Source organism: Caretta caretta, chromosome 3 (genome assembly GCF_965140235.1).
Source record: "Caretta caretta isolate rCarCar2 chromosome 3, rCarCar1.hap1, whole genome shotgun sequence".
NCBI classification, from domain to species: Eukaryota; Metazoa; Chordata; order Testudines; family Cheloniidae; genus Caretta; species Caretta caretta.
In genome coordinates, this window is record NC_134208.1 from 22,897,920 (window position 1) to 22,916,602 (window position 18,683).

General features: G+C 44.8%; 1 protein-coding gene across 4 annotated transcripts in view; it reads left to right on the forward strand.

Annotated features, from left to right (window-relative positions):
• The window catches only part of WDR35 (WD repeat domain 35), an 82,650-nt gene that overhangs the window by 52,622 nt on the left and 11,345 nt on the right, over window positions 1-18,683 (forward strand). For 3 of the 4 annotated variants that reach the window (XM_048845589.2, XM_048845586.2, XM_048845587.2), the window contains 6 exons: window positions 1,542-1,595; window positions 6,272-6,381; window positions 7,656-7,866; window positions 10,728-10,808; window positions 10,935-11,071; window positions 17,924-18,127. In XM_048845589.2, the coding sequence (XP_048701546.1) occupies window positions 1,542-1,595; window positions 6,272-6,381; window positions 7,656-7,866; window positions 10,728-10,808; window positions 10,935-11,071; window positions 17,924-18,127 (797 nt within the window). The remainder of the gene's footprint in view (window positions 1-1,541; window positions 1,596-6,271; window positions 6,382-7,655; window positions 7,867-10,727; window positions 10,809-10,934; window positions 11,072-17,923; window positions 18,128-18,683) is intronic. The other variant, XM_048845588.2, reaches the window with a different exon arrangement.

Sequence of the window (18,683 nt, forward strand, 5' to 3'; positions counted from 1 at the left end):
GGATGCTGCCCTGCTTATCCCCTGCCTCCCCTCTTACCCCACATATATTTAAACATAGGCTATAATCTATGCAGCGTTGATGAACGTAAGAAGTGTGTCCAGTTTAGACATACCAAAACACAGGGGAAGGGAGTCTCACTGCCATTGGCTTGGTCTTCCTTCAATTGCTCAGTAGCAGTGGAGGGAACCCAGGGCGAGTGTCACAGTTCAGTGCAACTGCACCTGTATGTCCCCTCAGTGGCCCAGCAAGGGCACCCACTCTCGGCTTCCATCTCCCCAGCCATTGCTTTTCTGGGTGGAAACACACATCTCTCTCCCTTCTGACTGGGATATTTCCAGGCTGCACAGTTCCCTGCTTTCACTATGTTTCCCAGCACAGGCGGGTTGCCCAGAGATGCCTGCTTGCTTTCTCTTCAGAGGTGGTTAACAAGTGTAATTACTACAGATATAAACTATCACACAGCACTTCCTCTGCAAGCCTACTTTACTCTTAAGGTAAAAAACATTACAGCGAAAACATATTAAAAATAATAAAGAACCAACATGCATACTAATAAGCTTATTAGAATTAACCTCAACCCTAACACGGTTCTGTCAGGATGCAGTCCTTCCATCCCCCGCCCAGTGTGATTCCTTAGTGGTCAAAAGTTCATCGCAGCTTCAGCTTAGAACAAGCACGCTCATAAAATGTTTAGTTCACCCTTTATACATTTCAAGGATCTTTGGTCAAGAGTTTCCTTCCAGAGATTGAAAACCTGGATTTGTGCTGGAAATGGCCCACCTGATGATCACTTTAGATAAGCTATTACCAGCAGGACAGTGGGGTGGGAGGAGGTATTGTTTCATGATCTCTGTGTGTATATAAAGTCTGCTGTAGTTTCCACGGTATACATCTGATGAAGTGAGCTGTAGCTCACGAAAGCTCATGCTCAAATAAATTGGTTAGTCTCTAAGGTGCTACAAGTACTCCTTTTCTTTTTGCATTAATCTTGTCTTCCTGTAAAGAAGTTCCATACAGTCTCACAATAGCACATAAATGTTTGCATTTTTAATACAGTGAACTTCAAAGATGTTAAACTTAATTCAATAAAGTTCATTCAGGATGTTGCAGGAAATAGTCAGTATCACAGGGAGATAATACTACTTCCAGCCGTATTGCCTCCTACCAAGATTTTTGTATGAATCCTTCAAATAGGACTACACATGGGAGAACCTCCCTCATAATTTTTTTATTATACTATTTAAGGGATGTTTGGAGTAAGAACAGTCTTTCATAAAGTCAGTAAATTAATTCCAGGTAAACTGAAAATCTTCCTGGTAGTTTCAAATAAGTTTAAATTATTGATCTGAACCAATCTCTTTTTAGGGAGTATCTCTGATGCATTTTGCCTTTCCTCAGTGGCAAAAACACAAATCCATTCCCAGCTTTTGGTCTTCTAGTTTGCAGTTAATTGTATTGTTGCTCTGCTACTGTTCTTTGACAATGAATTCTTACCGAGGTGATTAAAACTGGTGTTCTGGTGGCATTTATATGCTTTCAGGGAACAAGGGATCCAATCTGTGCAATAACCGCATCTGATAAGACACTAATTGTGGTAAGTGGCATAGTTTAAATAAGCTGACCTTGGGCAGTCACAAGTAAAGTTGGAAGAAACCTTCACAAGGATTTGAATAAGTATTCAAACATCTGAAACTTTTTCTGAACTGAGTTACTATCCCATGATCAAATCCTTCTTGCATTACTCACATGAATACTGTAGTGCCATTGATTTATATTGAGGCCACGCATATGAGGAAAGACAGCAAGTTTAGCTCCAACTTCGTAAACCTGGCTTGTGAACCAGAAATGAAAAGTGTCTTTTGGCCTCACTGTAGAGTGAATTTGACATCACTGACACAATGTAAGTAAAATTGATGGGACACTGAATACACAGTTTCTCACATGCATGTGTTTTATACCATGTAAAGAACACATGTCTTCTCACTTTGCCCACCAGCTATGCTTCAAGCATGTATGCACAGAGTTGAAAAAACATGCTGATTCATTGCCAAAGGCAAATGAGCCTATGCGCTCCAATAGAATTGTGTATGAAATATTATGATGTATTTATACATTGCCAGACTGGCAAAATGGTGATGTTGTGGCTTTTTTTTTTTTTTAAAGGCTCTGAGCTCAAATTTACCATTTTGTTCAGCCTCACAAGATATAACGTAAATAAAACAATATTCTATATAAACTATGCTGGAATGCAGAGGCTCACGTCATCTTTTGAAAACTTTGTTTTTGGACAGTTTTCACCTAGAAATTTTTTTAAAATAAATGGACACATTTTCAGAAAGTAGCATCTCATGTTGTACTTGTAATTTTGCATTTGTACGTGCAAATACTTCACTGCATGTGCAAGACTGAAGGCTGGGTTGAGTCTGGCTGAAAATGTGGTCCTATATTTTTGTCTTTAAACTTTTCAAAACTGAAGTGTCACTGGACACTGGAAAAAATCTCATGGTGGATTAATCTGTCTCGTTTTGACCTTTTTAGTGTCCTCTGTATTGGATCCAAGACCTCTGAGTATGGGCTCATTCTTGCTAGGATAGTTTTCACTTTTGACAATCAGCCTTTGTCATAAGTCGCTATTCATATGATGCCCTAGATCTTTTATCATCTATTTACAAAAGTAGTACATGAGCATTGGCAAAGGAAAATGAAGTATTATATTGCTTTCCAAGAGGTCTGTCTCATAATAATCACTGCTCCTTGCCTCGGCAAGCGTTGTGTCACCTAGTGGTTTTCTTCTGCATAGTGTATAAATAGTTGCTTAAGTGGTTCTTTTTTCCTCCCCGCTTGGGCCGCAATAACTACGGACCGGTGGGTCCTCAGCACTGTGCAATAGGGTACACCCTGCAGTTTATTTCCACCCCTCCCTCGCACCCCTCTTCCCCATCCTACCTCTCTTCCCCATCCCTCTTTAGGGACCCTTCTCACGAGCAGCTGCTCAGACAGGAGGTACAGGCCCTTCTGCAAGTCGGGGTTGTGGAGGAAGTCCCTGCCCATCGAAGGGAAAAAGGGTTCTATTCCTGGTATTTTCTCATTCCAAAGGTCAAAGGTGGTCTCCACCCAATCTGGACCTGCGGGACCTCAAAAGATATCTCAACAAATTGAAGTTGCGCATGGTCTCCCTGGCCTCCATCATCCTTTTCCTGGATCCGGGAGACTGGTATGCCGCCCTCAATTTGAAGGACGTCTATTTTCATATATCAGTATTCCAAGTGCACACATGTTTTCTCTGTTTCCTGGTGGGGACTGCTAGCTACCAGTTTACGGTGCTTCCCTTTGGCCTTACAACAGTGCAAGGGTGTTCACCAAATTCATGTCGGTGGTGGCCGCTTACCTCAGACGTCGGGGTATCCAGATCTACCTGTACCTCGACGACTTGCTCGTCAAGGGCTGCTCCAGATCTCAAGTCCTACACCATGTCAAAGTGCTGCAGGACTCGTGCTGAGTTCTGGGCCTGTTGATAAATGAGCAAAAGTCAACATTAGTCCCAGTCCATAGGATAGAATTAATCAGTGTGGTGCCAGACTACTGACTCCAGGGCGTTTCTACCACAGGACAGGTTCGACTCAATGTCAAAGCTAACTGCCAACCTCTTCGTGCACCCAATCGCAACAGCCAGAGTCTGTCTCCGGCTTCTAGGCCACAAGGCAGCATGCACCTATGTGGTCCGCCACCCAAGGCTCAAAATGTGTCCCCTCCAGGTGTGGCTGGCAACGGCCTACTCCCCATCCAGAGATCACCTGCACAAGGTTGTCATGATCCCGTGCAGTGTACTCACCTCCCTAAAGTGGTGGTCCAACCGAAAGGGGGTAATGGCCAGAGTGCTATTTGCGAATCCTCGGCCCGAGGTCTCGCTGATATCGGATGCCTCAGACCTTGGATGGTGGGTACATCTCAAGACAATGTGGACCCAGGGAACTTGGTCCCTGCAGGAGCGTGCGGTGCACATAAACGTCAAAGAGCTTGAGGCCATCCGCCTAGCTTGCAGGAACTTCCTTCCCCAGTTGTCGGGTCAAGTGGTGCGAGTCCTGACAAACAACATGGCCTCCATGTTCTGTGTGAACAGACAGGGGGGAGGGTGATCATTGGCTCTTTGTTAGGAAGTCATCCGTCTGTGGGATTTCCGTATCCAGCACAGAATCCACATGGAGACAGCGTATCTCCCTAGTGTTAACACACTGGTGGACCACCTTCAGCTCATCACAAGTGGGAGCTCCATCCCAAGGTTGCCCGGATGATTTTCCACAGGTGGTGAGCTCCCCGAGTGGACCTGTTTGCCACCAAACAGAACAAGAAATGTCTTCATTTCTGCTCACTGCAGGGTCTAGGTGAGAACACCCTTTCAGACGTGTTTCTCCTGTCATGGGCGAGGGATCTGCTGTATGCTTTCCCACCGATCCCTGGGGTAACCAACTCTGGGATGGTTGAGTTCTGTCAAAGATCAAGAGGGACAAGGCTCATGTCATCATGGTCGCCCTGGCATGGCCTCACCAACACTGGTACGGCACGCTCATGGATCTAGCCGTGGCCACTGCCCGGATCTCCTGTTCCAGGATCACGGTCAGCTCCTGCACCAGAACCTTGCTCCGCTTCACCTTACAGCTTGTCTGCTGCATGGCTAAACCCAGAGGAGCGGGCCTGCTCCAGTCAGGTGCAGCAAATTCTCTCGGAAAGTGGGAAGCCCTCACTAGAGCTACGTAACTGGCTAAATGGAAGCAATTCTTCTGCTGGGCGGCGGAGCGGGGTATCTGTCCAACCCAGTTGTTTCTCCAATCCATCCTGGATTACCTGCCAGTTGAAGAATCAGGGCCTCACTTTCTTCTCCATCAAGGTCCACTTGTAGGCCATATCGGCGTGTTCAAGGTCGGTCGATGTTTTCACATGACATGACGATCAGGTTTCTGAAGGACCTGGAAAGGCTCGTCCCACCAATCAGAGACCCAATTCCTCAATGGGATCTCAGCCTGGTCCTCTCGAGGCTCACTGGCCCTCCCTTTGAGCATTTGGCCTTCTGCTTCCTTTCTCATCTCTCGTGGAAGGTGGCTTTTCTGGTGGCCATTACCTCAGCGAGGAGAGTCTCCAAACTGAGGGCCTTCACGTCGGAGCCACCATATATTGTCCTTTACAAAAACAAGGTACCAATGTTGTCCCATCCGGCCTTTCTGCCCCAGGTGGTGTCCTTCTTCCATGTCAACCAGGACATTTTCCTCCCAGTGTTCTATCCCAAGCCACACTTCTCTAGCGAGGAGAGGCAGCTACACGTGTTGGATATTTGATATGCGCTGGCTTTCTATCTGGAGCACACCAAACCGTTCGGCAGATCGACTCAGCTTTTTATATCAACAGCAGAAAGAATGAAAGGCCTTCCTGTGTGCTCTCAGAGGATCTCAGACTGGATTACCTCTTGCATCTGTACCTACTATGAGCTGACTCAGGCCCAGCTGCCATCGATTGTGAAAATCCTCTCAACCAGAGCCCAAGCGTCCTTGGCAGCCTTCCTAGCCCATGTCTCTCTCCAGGACATCTGCAGGGCTACAATGTGGTCTTCAGTGTACACATTTACCACACATTATGCCATCATCCAGCAGGCCAGAGATGACGCTGGGTTCGGCAGGGCTGTGATACAGTCTACCTGTCCATGAACTACCTGCTTCTCGAGGTACTGCTTGGGAGTCACCTAGAATGGAATGGACATGAGCAAGCACTCGAAGAAGAAAAGACAGTTACCTTTTCCGTAACTGGTGTTCTTCGAGATATGTTGCTCATGTCCATTCCATGACCTGCCCTCCTTCCCCACTGTCAGATTCCCGGCAAGAACGAACTGAGGGTGAGGGGAGCCGGCAGTGCCCCTTATACCGTGGCATATGTGCGCCACTCTAGAGGGCGCCAGAGCCAGTTCCCTACAGATACCACTGAGGGGAAAACTTCTGGCACTGGTGCATGTGGCGAACACACACACCTAGAATGGAATGGACCTGAGCAACGCATTTCAAAGAATACCAGTTATGAAAAAGGGTAACTGTCTTTTTGTTTAATGTTGTGTTGCTGTTCCCTCTCTGTGTTCCTTCTGGTTTGTTCTTCATCCAACAAATCTTAGTCTTAGGACAGCTTATAAAGAAAGTTAAATAGTTTAATATTAGGCAATGTTTGTTAAACAGTTTAATATTAGGCAAATTATATAGGCTGCCTCAATATGCAAAATCTCCTTTTTTCTAGGGGCGTGAATCTGGCACCATTCAGAGATACAGTCTTCCTAACGTTGGATTAGTTCAGAAGTATGTCCTGAACTGTCGGGCCTATCAAATGTCTTTGAATTGCAACTCCAGGTAAGTCATAGATCTGGTTCTAACATAGCCACTTGATTTTAAAATAATATTCTAATTGATTGGAATGGTTTATTTGGGACTTATTTCATGGGTTTAAAATATATTATTTAATCTAGGAGGCCGTATAGTCCAATGGGTAGGACACTGGATTGGGATTTGAAACCTGGCTTCTATTACTTGCTTCTCATTGGCTTCCAATGTGACCTTGTGCTACTACTTAATTTCTCTGTACTTCTTTCTCCCCATCTCCAAAATGGGAATAATAATTCTAACTCCCCTTTGTAAAGCACTTGAAGATACATGGATGAAAAGTGCTATTTATGTGCCAAATGTTTTTATTTCACTAACAATGTTATTGTTCATTAACATTGGTGTTCTTGTATCCTGATTGGCTCTCCTCTCCCACTGATACACATACATACTTCCCATTCCGATTAATAGGAATTATTAGCACATGATTGACAGATGATATGTGGTGATTTTCTCATTTTACTCTTTTTATGTTAAAGATGCAGAAGTTATAGTCGGAAGCTATGCTTTTCAAAACTGGTTGTTTTAATCTTCTAGTGTGAAACTTCACCACACATGGGACCTCCTCTTTTTTCTTATACAGGAAATTCTTTAGGATTGTCAAGCTAATATCTTGAAGGATAATCCAGTTAATCTCTGCAATTGTTTAAAATACAGTTAAAATATAATTTCTTAAAGTTTTTGTCAAAAACTTTAAGAAATGTTGATGATTTCCAGTTATGCAGAGATGTGTGAACCTTTTTTACTGCAATGGAATATTTCATTATATTTGCTAGTTAATGTTTATTGTAAGATGTATGACATTTGGTTTTGGGTGTAATACATGATGCATCTTACTGGTATGGCAATTACGAAGTCAACTGTGTAGGGTCAGATTTAACAATTTGCTGAGCTCCTGTAAAGTACTGAGTGCCCCCATACACATTGAATGGGATTTGAATGCATTCGGTGCCTTGCAGGAGTAGGCCCTAGATGTGTAGATGAATGTCTGCCATTTGGAACTGTGTATGTCTTTATTTCATTCTTTCCACCCTGTGGCCTTACTCTTTTCTCACACTGGTATAAATCAGGTGTAGCTGCATTGAAATCAGTGGAATTACACTGGTGTAAAATTACTGAGAGAGCAGAATCAGGCCTCCAGCATCTAGTTTAGTCTGTCTGTTGCAGAATTATTGTAAATTTACAGATTTGAATAGTACTAATCAGCTGTTTCATTTCACCTCCCCCCCACCATTTTCTGTTAGTCGTCTTGCTATCATAGACCTTTCTGGAGTTCTGACTTTCTTTGACTTGGATACACGGGTAACAGATAGTACAGGACAGCAAGTCGTAGGCGAGCAGCTGAAGTTGGAGCGCAAAGATGTCTGGGATATGAAATGGGCCAAAGATAATCCAGATTTATTTGCTATGATGGAGAAAACAAGAATGTATGTTTTCAGAAACTTGGATCCTGAGGTAAAACAATCCGCATAAGAAAATGAGTCACTTACAGTGTATTCCATATTGTACATTTGGAATTCTGTGACTAGTAGGACTTCTTACAAACTTAAAGTTAAGCAGGTATTTAAATACCTTGCTGAATCTCAGGGCCTATATCTGGAAGTCTCAAAAACCAGCTAGCTCTATTGTGTAAGTGCTGCTTACAAAAAATAAATGACCAAACTCCAGATATATTAGAAAAATAAAAAGGAACATCTGATTTTACTTATATTCTGCTTTTATGAGATTACAAAAAATAGTGCTTATCGATATTTATTTTAGATATCATCATGGCTAGGATTTTAGTAGAAATTAATGATAAAACATGGAGAGTTAAATCCACATCTGACTTTTTTTGTTAAAATCTAGATATAGAAAAACATGTTTGTCCTAAATAATATATAGATTTTAATTGTCTGTACATCAGTGGTCTCCAACCTCTTTATGCCCAAGATCACTTTTTGAATTTAAGGGCAACCCCACCCCTTCCCCAAAGCCCCACGCTGCTCACTCCATCCCCCCTCTCTCCATTGCTCGCTCTCCCCCATCCTTACTCACTTTTACCAGGCTGGGCAGGGGTTTGGGGGGGGGGGGGGTGCGGGCTCTCGGCTGGCGCCAAGGGGTTCGCAGTTTGGGGGCGGGCTCAGGCTGAGCCTGGGGTAGGTGGTTGGGGTACAGGAGGCGGTGAGGGGTGCAAGCTCTGGGAGGGAGTTTGGGTTCAGGAGGGGGCTCTAGGCTGGGGCAGAGTGTTGGGGTGCAGGAGGGGGTATGGGGTGCTGGCTCTGGGAGGGGGGTCAAGGTGGGGGCAGGAGGGGGTTTGGGGTGCAGGAGGCGGTTCGTGGTGCCGGCTCTGGGAGGGGGTCAGGATGGGCCAAGGGTTTGGGGTGAAGGAGGAGGTATGGGGTGCAGGAGGGGGTATGGGGTGCTGTCTCTGGGAGGGAGCTTAGGGTTGGGGCAGGGACTTGGGGTGCAGGAGGGGATTTGGGATGCTGGATTTGGGAGGCAGTTCAGGGCTAGGGGTTGGGGTGCGGTCTCCCGCCAGGCAGCACTTACCTCGGCAGTGCAGCAAGACTAAGTCAGGCTCCCTGCTTGCCCGGGCCCCACGCTGCTCCCGGAAGGGGCCAACACACCCCTGCAGCCCCTGAGGGAGGCGGGGAAGCATGTGAGTCCGAGTCTGCGTGCTGCCCCTCTCTTCAGGCACTGCCCCCGCAGCTCCCATTCCCAGCCAATGGGAGCTGCGTGGGCAGTGCTTGCAGACAGGAGCAGCGCACGGAGACCCCTGCCTACCCGCTCTCCCCTGGGGATACGGGGATGTGCTGGCCACTTCCAGGAGCGGTGTAGGGCTGGGGCAGGCAGGGAGCCTGACTTAGCAGCAGCCCCGCTGCGCCACCGGAGATTACAATCGACCGGTTGGTGACCATTGCTGTACATCTATATGAAAGACTGGTTATTCTATTGTGCATCTGTTTCTCATAAGAAATGTCATTAAAATTTAATTTGGGGAAGAAGGAAGTCTGTTTACATATATTAAACTATGAGAGAGCCAATGTGGATGAGGTAATATCTTTTATTGGACCAACTTCAATTGGTGAAAGAGACAAGCTTTTGAGCTTACACAGAGCTCTTCTTCGGGTCTGGCAAGATACTCAGAGTGTCACTAGGACAAAGGAGGGTTGATGGGTTATAGAATGTTGTAAAGAGCCATTCATCCAGTGTCTTTACCAAGTCCATGATTTCTAGTGTGTAGCTAAGTTATGAATTTAAGCTGCCAGGCTCATCTTTTGAAGGTGTTGTGTAGGTTTCCTTTAAGGGTGAGGACTGAGAGGTCAGTTATGAAGTGATGATTTTCTGAAAAGTGTTCGCCCACGTCTCAGTCCTTATCCTCAAAGGAAACCTTGTTAGGCTATGTTTTACGCTAGAAATGCTATAGCAGAACAGCTTGAGCGCTACAGCTGTGCTGCTTTAGCATTTCTAGTGTAGACACTACAGCGACAGAAAGGGTTCTTACGTCACTGTAGTAACTCCACCTCCCCGAGAGAGGATTCTTCTGTTGACCTAGCACTGTCCACACCAGGGGGTTACGTCAGCATAGCTACGTCTCTTAGAGGTGTGGATTTTTCACACTCCTGAGAGATGAAGCTCTGCCGTTGTAAGTTTTCTGTGTAGATCAGCCCTTAGACACAAAAAATCAGGGACTCAATAAAGACACTGGATTTTTGGCCACTAACCCTTCTTGTCCTATGACTGTAGAGGCGTTAACTGCTAACTTCACCTGGAGCAGTACCTTACAACATGTTAACTTGTTATGCTAAACAATTGGTTCCACCTTGTATTTAGCTGTGACTCTTAGGGTGGGTCTACACTATGTCGCTGACAGACGCAAAACATCCGTACCCCTGAGAAACGTAGTTAAGCCAACCTAAGTCACAGTGTAGACAGCACTAGGTCAATGGAGGAATTCTTCCATCAACCTAGTTACTGCCTCTCAGGGAGGTGGATTTAATACAGTGTTGGAAGAACACGTTTTGTTGCTGTAATAAGAGTCTACACTGAAGTGCTACAGCAGAACAACTGCAGTGCTGCAGCTGTTCTGCTGTAATACTAGAGTAGACATAGCCTGAGTATCATTCCCAGACCTGAAAAAGAGCTCTGCAGAAGTTGGAAAGCTTGTCTCTTTCACAAACAGAAGTTGGTCCTGTAAAAGATATTATCTCACTCACTTTGTCTCTCTAATATCCTTGGACCAATGCAGCTACAACAGCACTGCAAACAAATGTGAAACTTTTATCAGATTTATGTAAAGTTGTTCATTATCTTTTAACCATATTTATTTTAAGGAACCCATTCAGACTTCTGGATATATTTGCAACTTTGAAGATTTAGAAATTAAATCTGTTCTTTTGGATGAAATATTGAAAGTAAGTGTAATTTAATTTCTGTTTTATGAAAACTTAGTGTCTATGTAACATGATTTGCACAATAGCAGTTTCTAAGGGGTGGTAATGGCATTGATTAAAATTTGGTCTTTTACTTCATTCTTTTAGAATCCTGAACATCCTAACAAAGAATATATAATTAACTTTGAGATCCGATCACTACGAGACAGTCGAGCATTGATTGAGGAGGTCGGGATTGAAGAGTCTTCCCAATTCATAGAAGATAATCCACATCCAAGACTTTGGTAAAATCCCTTTTCAAAATCCTTTCTTCTTCTGCTTCCATTGATTACAAACCTGTCTTTTCATCTGCTTTTCCTTCTTAATCAAGTCTCCTAGTTTACTGTAAAAACACATCGTGGGCCTCCCTTAGCCACATAGCTCCATATTAAGCTCATCTAATAGCCCTTGTGTCTGTTTGATCAAACTTGGCAGACAGCTGCTCCACCTGCGCTCTCCACCCCTGTGGCAACTTTTCCACATTTGCCTCATGGATATTATGCAGGACACTACAGACAGCTATAACCACTGGGATATTTTTCTCACAGAGATCCAATCTTGTGAGTAAACAATGCCAGTTCCCTTTCAATCTACCAAAAGCACACTGAACTGTTGTTCTGCACCTGCTGAGCTGGTAGTTGAATCTTTCTTTGGTGGTGTCAAAGTGGGTGGTGTAGAGCTTCATGAGCCAGGGGAGCAAGGGGTAGGCTGGATCCCCCAGGATCACTATTGGCATTTCAACATCACCAATGGTACCACCAGTTGGGAGAGAATGCCCCTTCTTGCAGCCTGAACAGTCCTGTATTCTTAAAGATACGAATGTCGTGCACCTTCCGTGACCAGCCCGTACTGGTATCAATAAAGTGTCCCAGGGATCCACCAGTGCTTGCATAACCATAAAAAAGTAGCCCTTTCTGTTGCTGTATTCCGTGGCAGAGCGGACTGGTGCCAAAATAGGGATATGCATGCTGTCTATCACCCTACCACAGTTTGGAAACTCTATTGCTGAAAATCCATCCACTATGTCCTACACATTACCGAGAGTCACAGTCCATAATAGTAGAAGACGATTAACGACCCTGCACACTTGCATGACAAAGGCCCCTCCAGTGTATTTTCCAACTCCAAAATGATTTCCCATTGGCCAGTAGCAATTTGACGTTTCAGGCTTCGATAGTGCAATCACCACTCGCTTCTCAACTGTCAGTGCAGCTCATTCAGTTGTTTCTGTATTGGAGGGCTGGGGCGAGCTCAGCACACAGATCCATGAATATGGCCTTTCATATCCAAAAGATCTGCAGCCACTGCTCAACATCCCAAATCTGCATTGCAGTGCAATTCCACCAGTCAGTAGTTGTTTCTCAGTCCCAGAAGCAGCACTCCACCATGTGCAGCTGCTCCATGAATGTCACCAACAACTTTGAACTGGTTTTTGCCATGTCCCACAGCAGTTTGTCATCCACAAAATCGTCATGTTCCCTGATGCTGTGGTTCTTCTTGTGGCGCTCCAAAATTTGGAGGATCATGCATCTTGTGTTTGCAACAACTATAGGGTAGACTGTGTGAGCTCCATGCTTCTGTCAGAGATGGCAGACAGTGAGAAGTGCTGTGCAGTTTTGTGGCTTTTTTTTTTAAAAGCATGAAAATTATGGGTATGGATATAGATGGCATTATGGGATGGAGAAAGTTGCATGGTGGGAATGTTACCCTTTGCTCCTAGTCGCCCCAGCATGACTTTTCTGTCCTGCCATGTATTGCCAAATTTTCCCAAAAGCCAGTGCACCGGATGATGGTGAGTTGCACACTGGAATACCTACCCATGGTGCACTGCACTGTGCATCAACACAAGCACTACTGGTGGGTATGTTCAGTGCTGACACAAGGAACCAAATATGCGTGCGCACGAATGATATACGAACTGGAGTGGCTTTGTGCCAGCATAACTTGCATCAACCAAAGTTTGTAGTGCAGAACTGGCCTTTGACAGGGAGATTGCCGGTCAAGTTGCTTACACAGCACTTGCTGTGAAACAATATCATGATAGAGATTAGAGAACTGCTCCAGCTACCTACTGTTTTAGTCGCATTAGCACACTCCAGAATAAACAAAATGGTTTGAAAAGCTTACGGTCTTGCCAGTCCATCTGCCATCAAAATACACACAGGTAACAGGCCTGCATGTTTCTATGTCACAGGTCATAAGAGCAGAGAGTGGGTAGGTGGACAAGCATCCTAGCAGATCTATACCCAGTGGTCCCTAAACTTTTTCATTTGTACCCCTTCCCCCCTTATCTGGTTCACTACCCCCAGGAGCTGGGGCCGGGAGCGGGGCCAGAGCTGTGATCGGCAGCTGGGGCCAGAGCCACAACTGGGAGCCAGGGCTGGGGCCAGAGACGCAGTGGGGAGCCGAGGCCAGGGTTGCAGTTAGAAGCCAGGGCCGGGAGCGTGGCCGCGATGGGGGCCAGGAGCTGGGGGCTGCAGTCAGAGCTAAGTGCTGGGAGTGGGGCCACGGTTGGGGCTGGGGCCAGAGCTGCAGCTGGGACTGGGAGTGGGGCTGTGGTCAGGGCTGGGGCCAGGAGCAGAGCTGGGGGCAGAGAAGGGCTGGGTGGCGCTCCCTTTCTGCACCCCCCAGCCCCCATGAGGGGAGAGCTGGCCTGGGCCTCCCCACATTCCCCAAAGTTCCTCCACACCCCTTTAGGGGGGCACGTCCCACAGTTTGGGGACCACTGTTTTATACATACTATCTTGCCATTCCAAACAATGGGATTTCTCTTCTTTTGATAGCTTTGAAGCACAATCAGACCCAGTCAGGCAAGAGGCTTGTTTGCGTCCTCTCTGTACACACCCGCTGCTTCATTCCCGCCCCCCCCCCCCCCCCCCAGGTTGAGCATACAGGTGATATCCAGAGACCCTGTATTTTTTTGTTTGTTTGTTTGCAATCCTGCAGAGTACAAAACTTTCTAAAGTACCTCCTTTTTGGGAATGTACTTTAGCTGCTCACTTATTGCTTGCTTTCCCGCCAAGATTCATTCTTGGCATAAAGGGAAAAGGGAGTGTCTTAACTTTCATTTGGTGCAGCTTTACAATAGTTTCTGGACTGATGGATTCCCTCTTATAAGAAGACAAACTTACAGGTAGAGGCTAAACTAGTCTTGTCTCTTCTGACTGATTGACAGTGTTGGGGGGAGATGCTCTCCCGCCGGCATAGCACTGTCCACACTGGCACTTTTGTCAGTGAAACTTATGTCAGTCAGAGGGGTGTTTTTTCACACGGACAAAAGTTTTGCTGACAAAAGTGCTAATTAACGTAGACAAAGCCTCAGGTATGCCTTTGTTTTAGGTGCTGCTGCTATGAACGAGTTTTAACTATTTCTTACAGCTATCTCAAATTAAGGTGGTGGTTACGCTCACTAGCTTCAATGACATTTTGCCCAATCCACAACAAGAGGCTGTTTGTTGATTTAACATGATCAGAACCTCCTCTTTACATTCTCATTTGAAAGACTGTTCTGCCTACAGCAAGGTGTCCTATAATGTCACACTCGGGGCAAATCTACACTTAAAACACTGCATCAGCACAGCTGCAGCACTTTAATGAAGACGCTCTAAGCCAATGTGAGAGAGCTCTCCCATTGGCATAGTTAATCCACTTCCCCCAGAGGCAGTAGCTGGGTTGGCAGGTGAAGCTTTCCCGCAGGCATCGTGCTGTCTACACGAGGGGTTAGGTCGGTTAACTACATCACTCAGGGGGTTGGATTTTTCACACCCCTGAGCAATGTAGTTATACCAATATAGGTCTGTAGTGTAGACCGGATTTGAGGCATTTTTTCAGTTCTGTGTAGAAAAGGAATGCCATCTGCTGAATTACCACCACTTCCTGTGCAGCATCTCAGAGTTCCTTTGAAGTCTCCTAACCAAGCAGTGACCATTTAATCTATAAAATGAATAACTATAAAGACATAGATAAAAAGAGCAACGTTATACTAATATTTTTATTGCATTAGTGACTAGAACACCCTTTGTGCTCAGTGCTGTATAAACATATATAAAGACACAGTCATTGCCTCAAGGAGCTTACAATGTAATATAAATAAAATAGCTAGTAGGAACAATGGAAATCAAACCTTATGACAGGTCTGAATATTTAAAGTTGTTTTTAAACAACATTGCATTTTTATCAAGTACTGTAAGCGTACATAGCACTTTGGGAAACAAATGAGAAGACAAGGGCCTTGTGTGGATTTTGAATAGCCTGGAAGGAGGCAAGAAGAGAAAGCAGGGTAGCGGGGTTAAGTTTTGAGATGACTCTGACATGGAACAGGATTTTGCACAGTGTATGGTGTGAGGAAAGGATGGAAAGGAGATTTCTATACACTATAATTAAACACAGACCCAAAGGTTAAAACTGAATTTCAAAATCCTACGCAGTATGCTGTATAAAAGCAATAATAGTGAACAAAGAAAGAAACCTGTGAAAGCCCATGTCTCAGAGGTTGAATGTGTAATTGCCATAGTAAACAATTTAAAGGAAAAATGAAATGTCAGTAGCTAAGACTAGAATTTCCTTAATAAGATACTATGGAATTATGCCAGCCCATTTTAAGGATCCAGAGATTTACTACATTTATCTATTTCCTGAGTTATTTATGGTTTTGTTTTGAAACTATTAAAATGATTTGTGTCTGCATAGCAGACCTAGCTAGCCCAAAGTAAATTTGATCATTCTCTGCTACTTCTAACAGTTCAAAGTAGAATTTGGGTCCATTAAACTACTGGCTGAAGCAGACTTGCTGTAAAAGATGAAGTTTTACGAAACACTCTTTACCGTGGGCTTATGTGTGTGCGTGTTTTTTTTCAAAGTCTGTATATTCATAAATAGGATTGATACCCAAAACTTAAATACAATTATCCAAATTTTTGCTAAATTTTTATCTTACTGAAGTAGCTAAGCTATTTTTGGCTAGTACCCAGTATTTATTTCAGTAGAAAAGGGACCAATTATTTTATAACTCTCCATGCCCCAGTAAGTTTCATATAGTAGGCTCATAAAGAATGAGCAAATCCTCCTGATCTTACTGGGGCAAAAACTGCCATTGACTTCAATGGGAATTTTGAATATGCAAATAAATGCAGGATCTGGATACAAGTTTATATAGAACAGATTGACAATTTGAAAATAGAAATACTGGATATAGAGCAAATACATTATAGATAAAGGTAGGATAATGCACTTATTGCTGCAACTTGAGAAATGAGATGAGTGTGTAGCAGATCCACTTCACTTGCCAGATAACCCTTCTGTGTTGGTTGTCCCAAGATCTGGGGACTAGCACAAGAATTGAATTTGATGCTATCCTTCTTAATTTGATGCAGCAAATATTGGGTTGATGTAGACCACTGGTTCTCAACCAGGGCTCTGGGGCCCCTGGGGCTCCGCCAAGCAGGGCTGGCATTAGACTTTATGCGGCACAAAGCAGAAAGTCAAAGCCCCATTGCATGGGACTGAAGCCTGGGGCCCCAAGCCCCACTACCTGGGGCTGAAGCCTGAGCATGTTAGCTTCAAAGGGCCCCTTGTGGCTTGGGGCCCCAGTCACTTGCCCTGCTTTCTCCTAACGCTGGTCCTGGTTTTTATATGAAGGAAAACAGTTGTTGTGGCACAAGTGAGCCATGGAGTTTTTATAGCACGTTTGCGGGGGGGGGGGGGGGGAGGGCTCAGAAAGAAAAAGGTTGAGAACCCCTCATGTTGATCATGCTTGATGCATCTGTTATGGGTGTCCAGTGACAGGAACAGTAGTAGTCCTGTTTTTGCCAAGTAATCTTGGAGCACTATGCCGTTAGTGCTCTAGTTGTACTGAGTCATTCAATATGTTGAGGGTCTAAGCCAGACCTACTTAGTTTTGTTTTTGTAGTACATTTTAGAGCTCATTCAAATACCAGATTGACAAGGAGGTAGAAATCCTTTCTTTATCTTCAGAACAGAACAGCATGGGCAGTGGCAGTGACAGCATCCCCACACTGCCCTGTCACTGTACCTTAGTGCTAACCTGCAGCTACTACCCATAAGGATGGAGAGGGATAATTTACTCTCCATGGTGCATTTACTTCTGGGCCTACAAGATGAGACCAGGCACCGGAACAGGCGCGGCCAGGAGCCATAGCCCCATCACTTTTTCCGGCTGTAAGGGCAAACGATGTGGGGAGAAGGCAGAGCGGAGTGAGCAGGGGGCAGGGTCTTATGGGGAAGAGGCGGCGGAAGGGTGAGGGCCTCAGGGGGAAGAGGTGGTATGAGTGTAGGATTTCAGGGGGAAGGGATGGTGCATGGGGCAGGGCCAGGGTTCAGGCACTGGTGGCCCACCCACACTTAAGGGAGCTTCCGTTACCCCTGGCTGAGACTGCCATCAAGGCTGTCAGCTGTGGTTTGTGTGTGGGAGAGATGTCAACATGAATCTGAACAAAGACCATCAGTGCATTTCACATAGGCCACATCCTTTCTGTAGCGGGGGGCCCAAAACTGGATGCAGTACTCCAGATGTGGCCTCACCAGTGCCGAATAGAGGGGAATAATCACTTCCCTCAATCTGCTGGCAATCCTCCTAGTAATACAGCCCAATATGCCATTGGCCTTCTTGGCAACAAGGGCACACTGTTGATTCATATCCCTCTTCTTGTCCACCGTAATCCTCAGGTCCTTTTCTGCAGAACTGTCACTTAGCCAGTCAGCCCCCAAGGCTGTCGCAGTGCATGGGATTCTTCCATCCTAAATGCAGGTGGCATACACCCATATTGAGATTAGTGGTTCTAGAAGTGGGTGCTGAATTAGCCCTAATTTAGGTGTCTTTTTTTTAACTTGACTAAGTAAATGATTCCTTATATGACTTCCTACTACGGCTGCTTTTCTAGCTATAACTCCTATTCTTTGCCTGTGACACATAAGTCTAGTCTCCTGTGGGTTGTATGCTTTGAACTCATTTTGGTTGTTGGATTTCATGTGCAGGTGCTGGGTGGTGCTGGTGGCATGTGATATACAGGCCGTCAGATTCAATCTGGTGGTCCCTTCCTTCCTTAAACTCTGTGACTCTATCTGTGCTTATCATATAGGCGTCTCCTGGCCGAAGCCGCTCTTCAGAAGCTAGACCTACAAACTGCTGAACAAGCATTTGTGCGCTGCAAAGACTATCAAGGCATTAAATTTGTGAAGTGCCTAGGCAATCTGCAGAGCGAATCAATGAAGCAAGCTGAAGTGGCAGCTTACTTTAGCCGGTTTGAAGAAGCTGAAAGAATGTATTTGGATATGGACAGAAGGTAATTGCATGCAGTAACCCCAGCAACAACTAAAGAAAATATAGATAAAATAAATGCTTGCACTAAAAAAAATGGGAATGTTTAAGCAGTGAGGGCTTTTTCAAGTTCTGAAAAAGAGAACAAGGTTAGATAGAGAAAACTGCTGTACTGGTAGATTACAAATCCCTTTATTATTTATGCAAAAAGAAAAGGAGTACTTGTGGTACCTTAGAGACTAACCAATTTATTTGAGCATGAGCTTTCGTGAGCTACGTACCGGAAACTGCATCCGATGAAGTGAGCTGTAGCTCACAAAAGCTCATGCTCAAATAAATTGGTTAGTCTCTAAGGTGCCACAAGTACTCCTTTTCTTTTTGCATAGACAGACTAACACGGCTGTTACTCTGAAACCTTTATTATTTATGTTAACACATTCCAAACAGTGTTACTTCCACTTTTCTCTAATTGATCTATATAGTAATCCGTACCCAATTTAAATCTTCATAGACTTTTGAATGTTAGTCTGTAGATGTTTTAGTTAAGATTCCAAAATATAAAGAACAGTTTAAACTTAGTT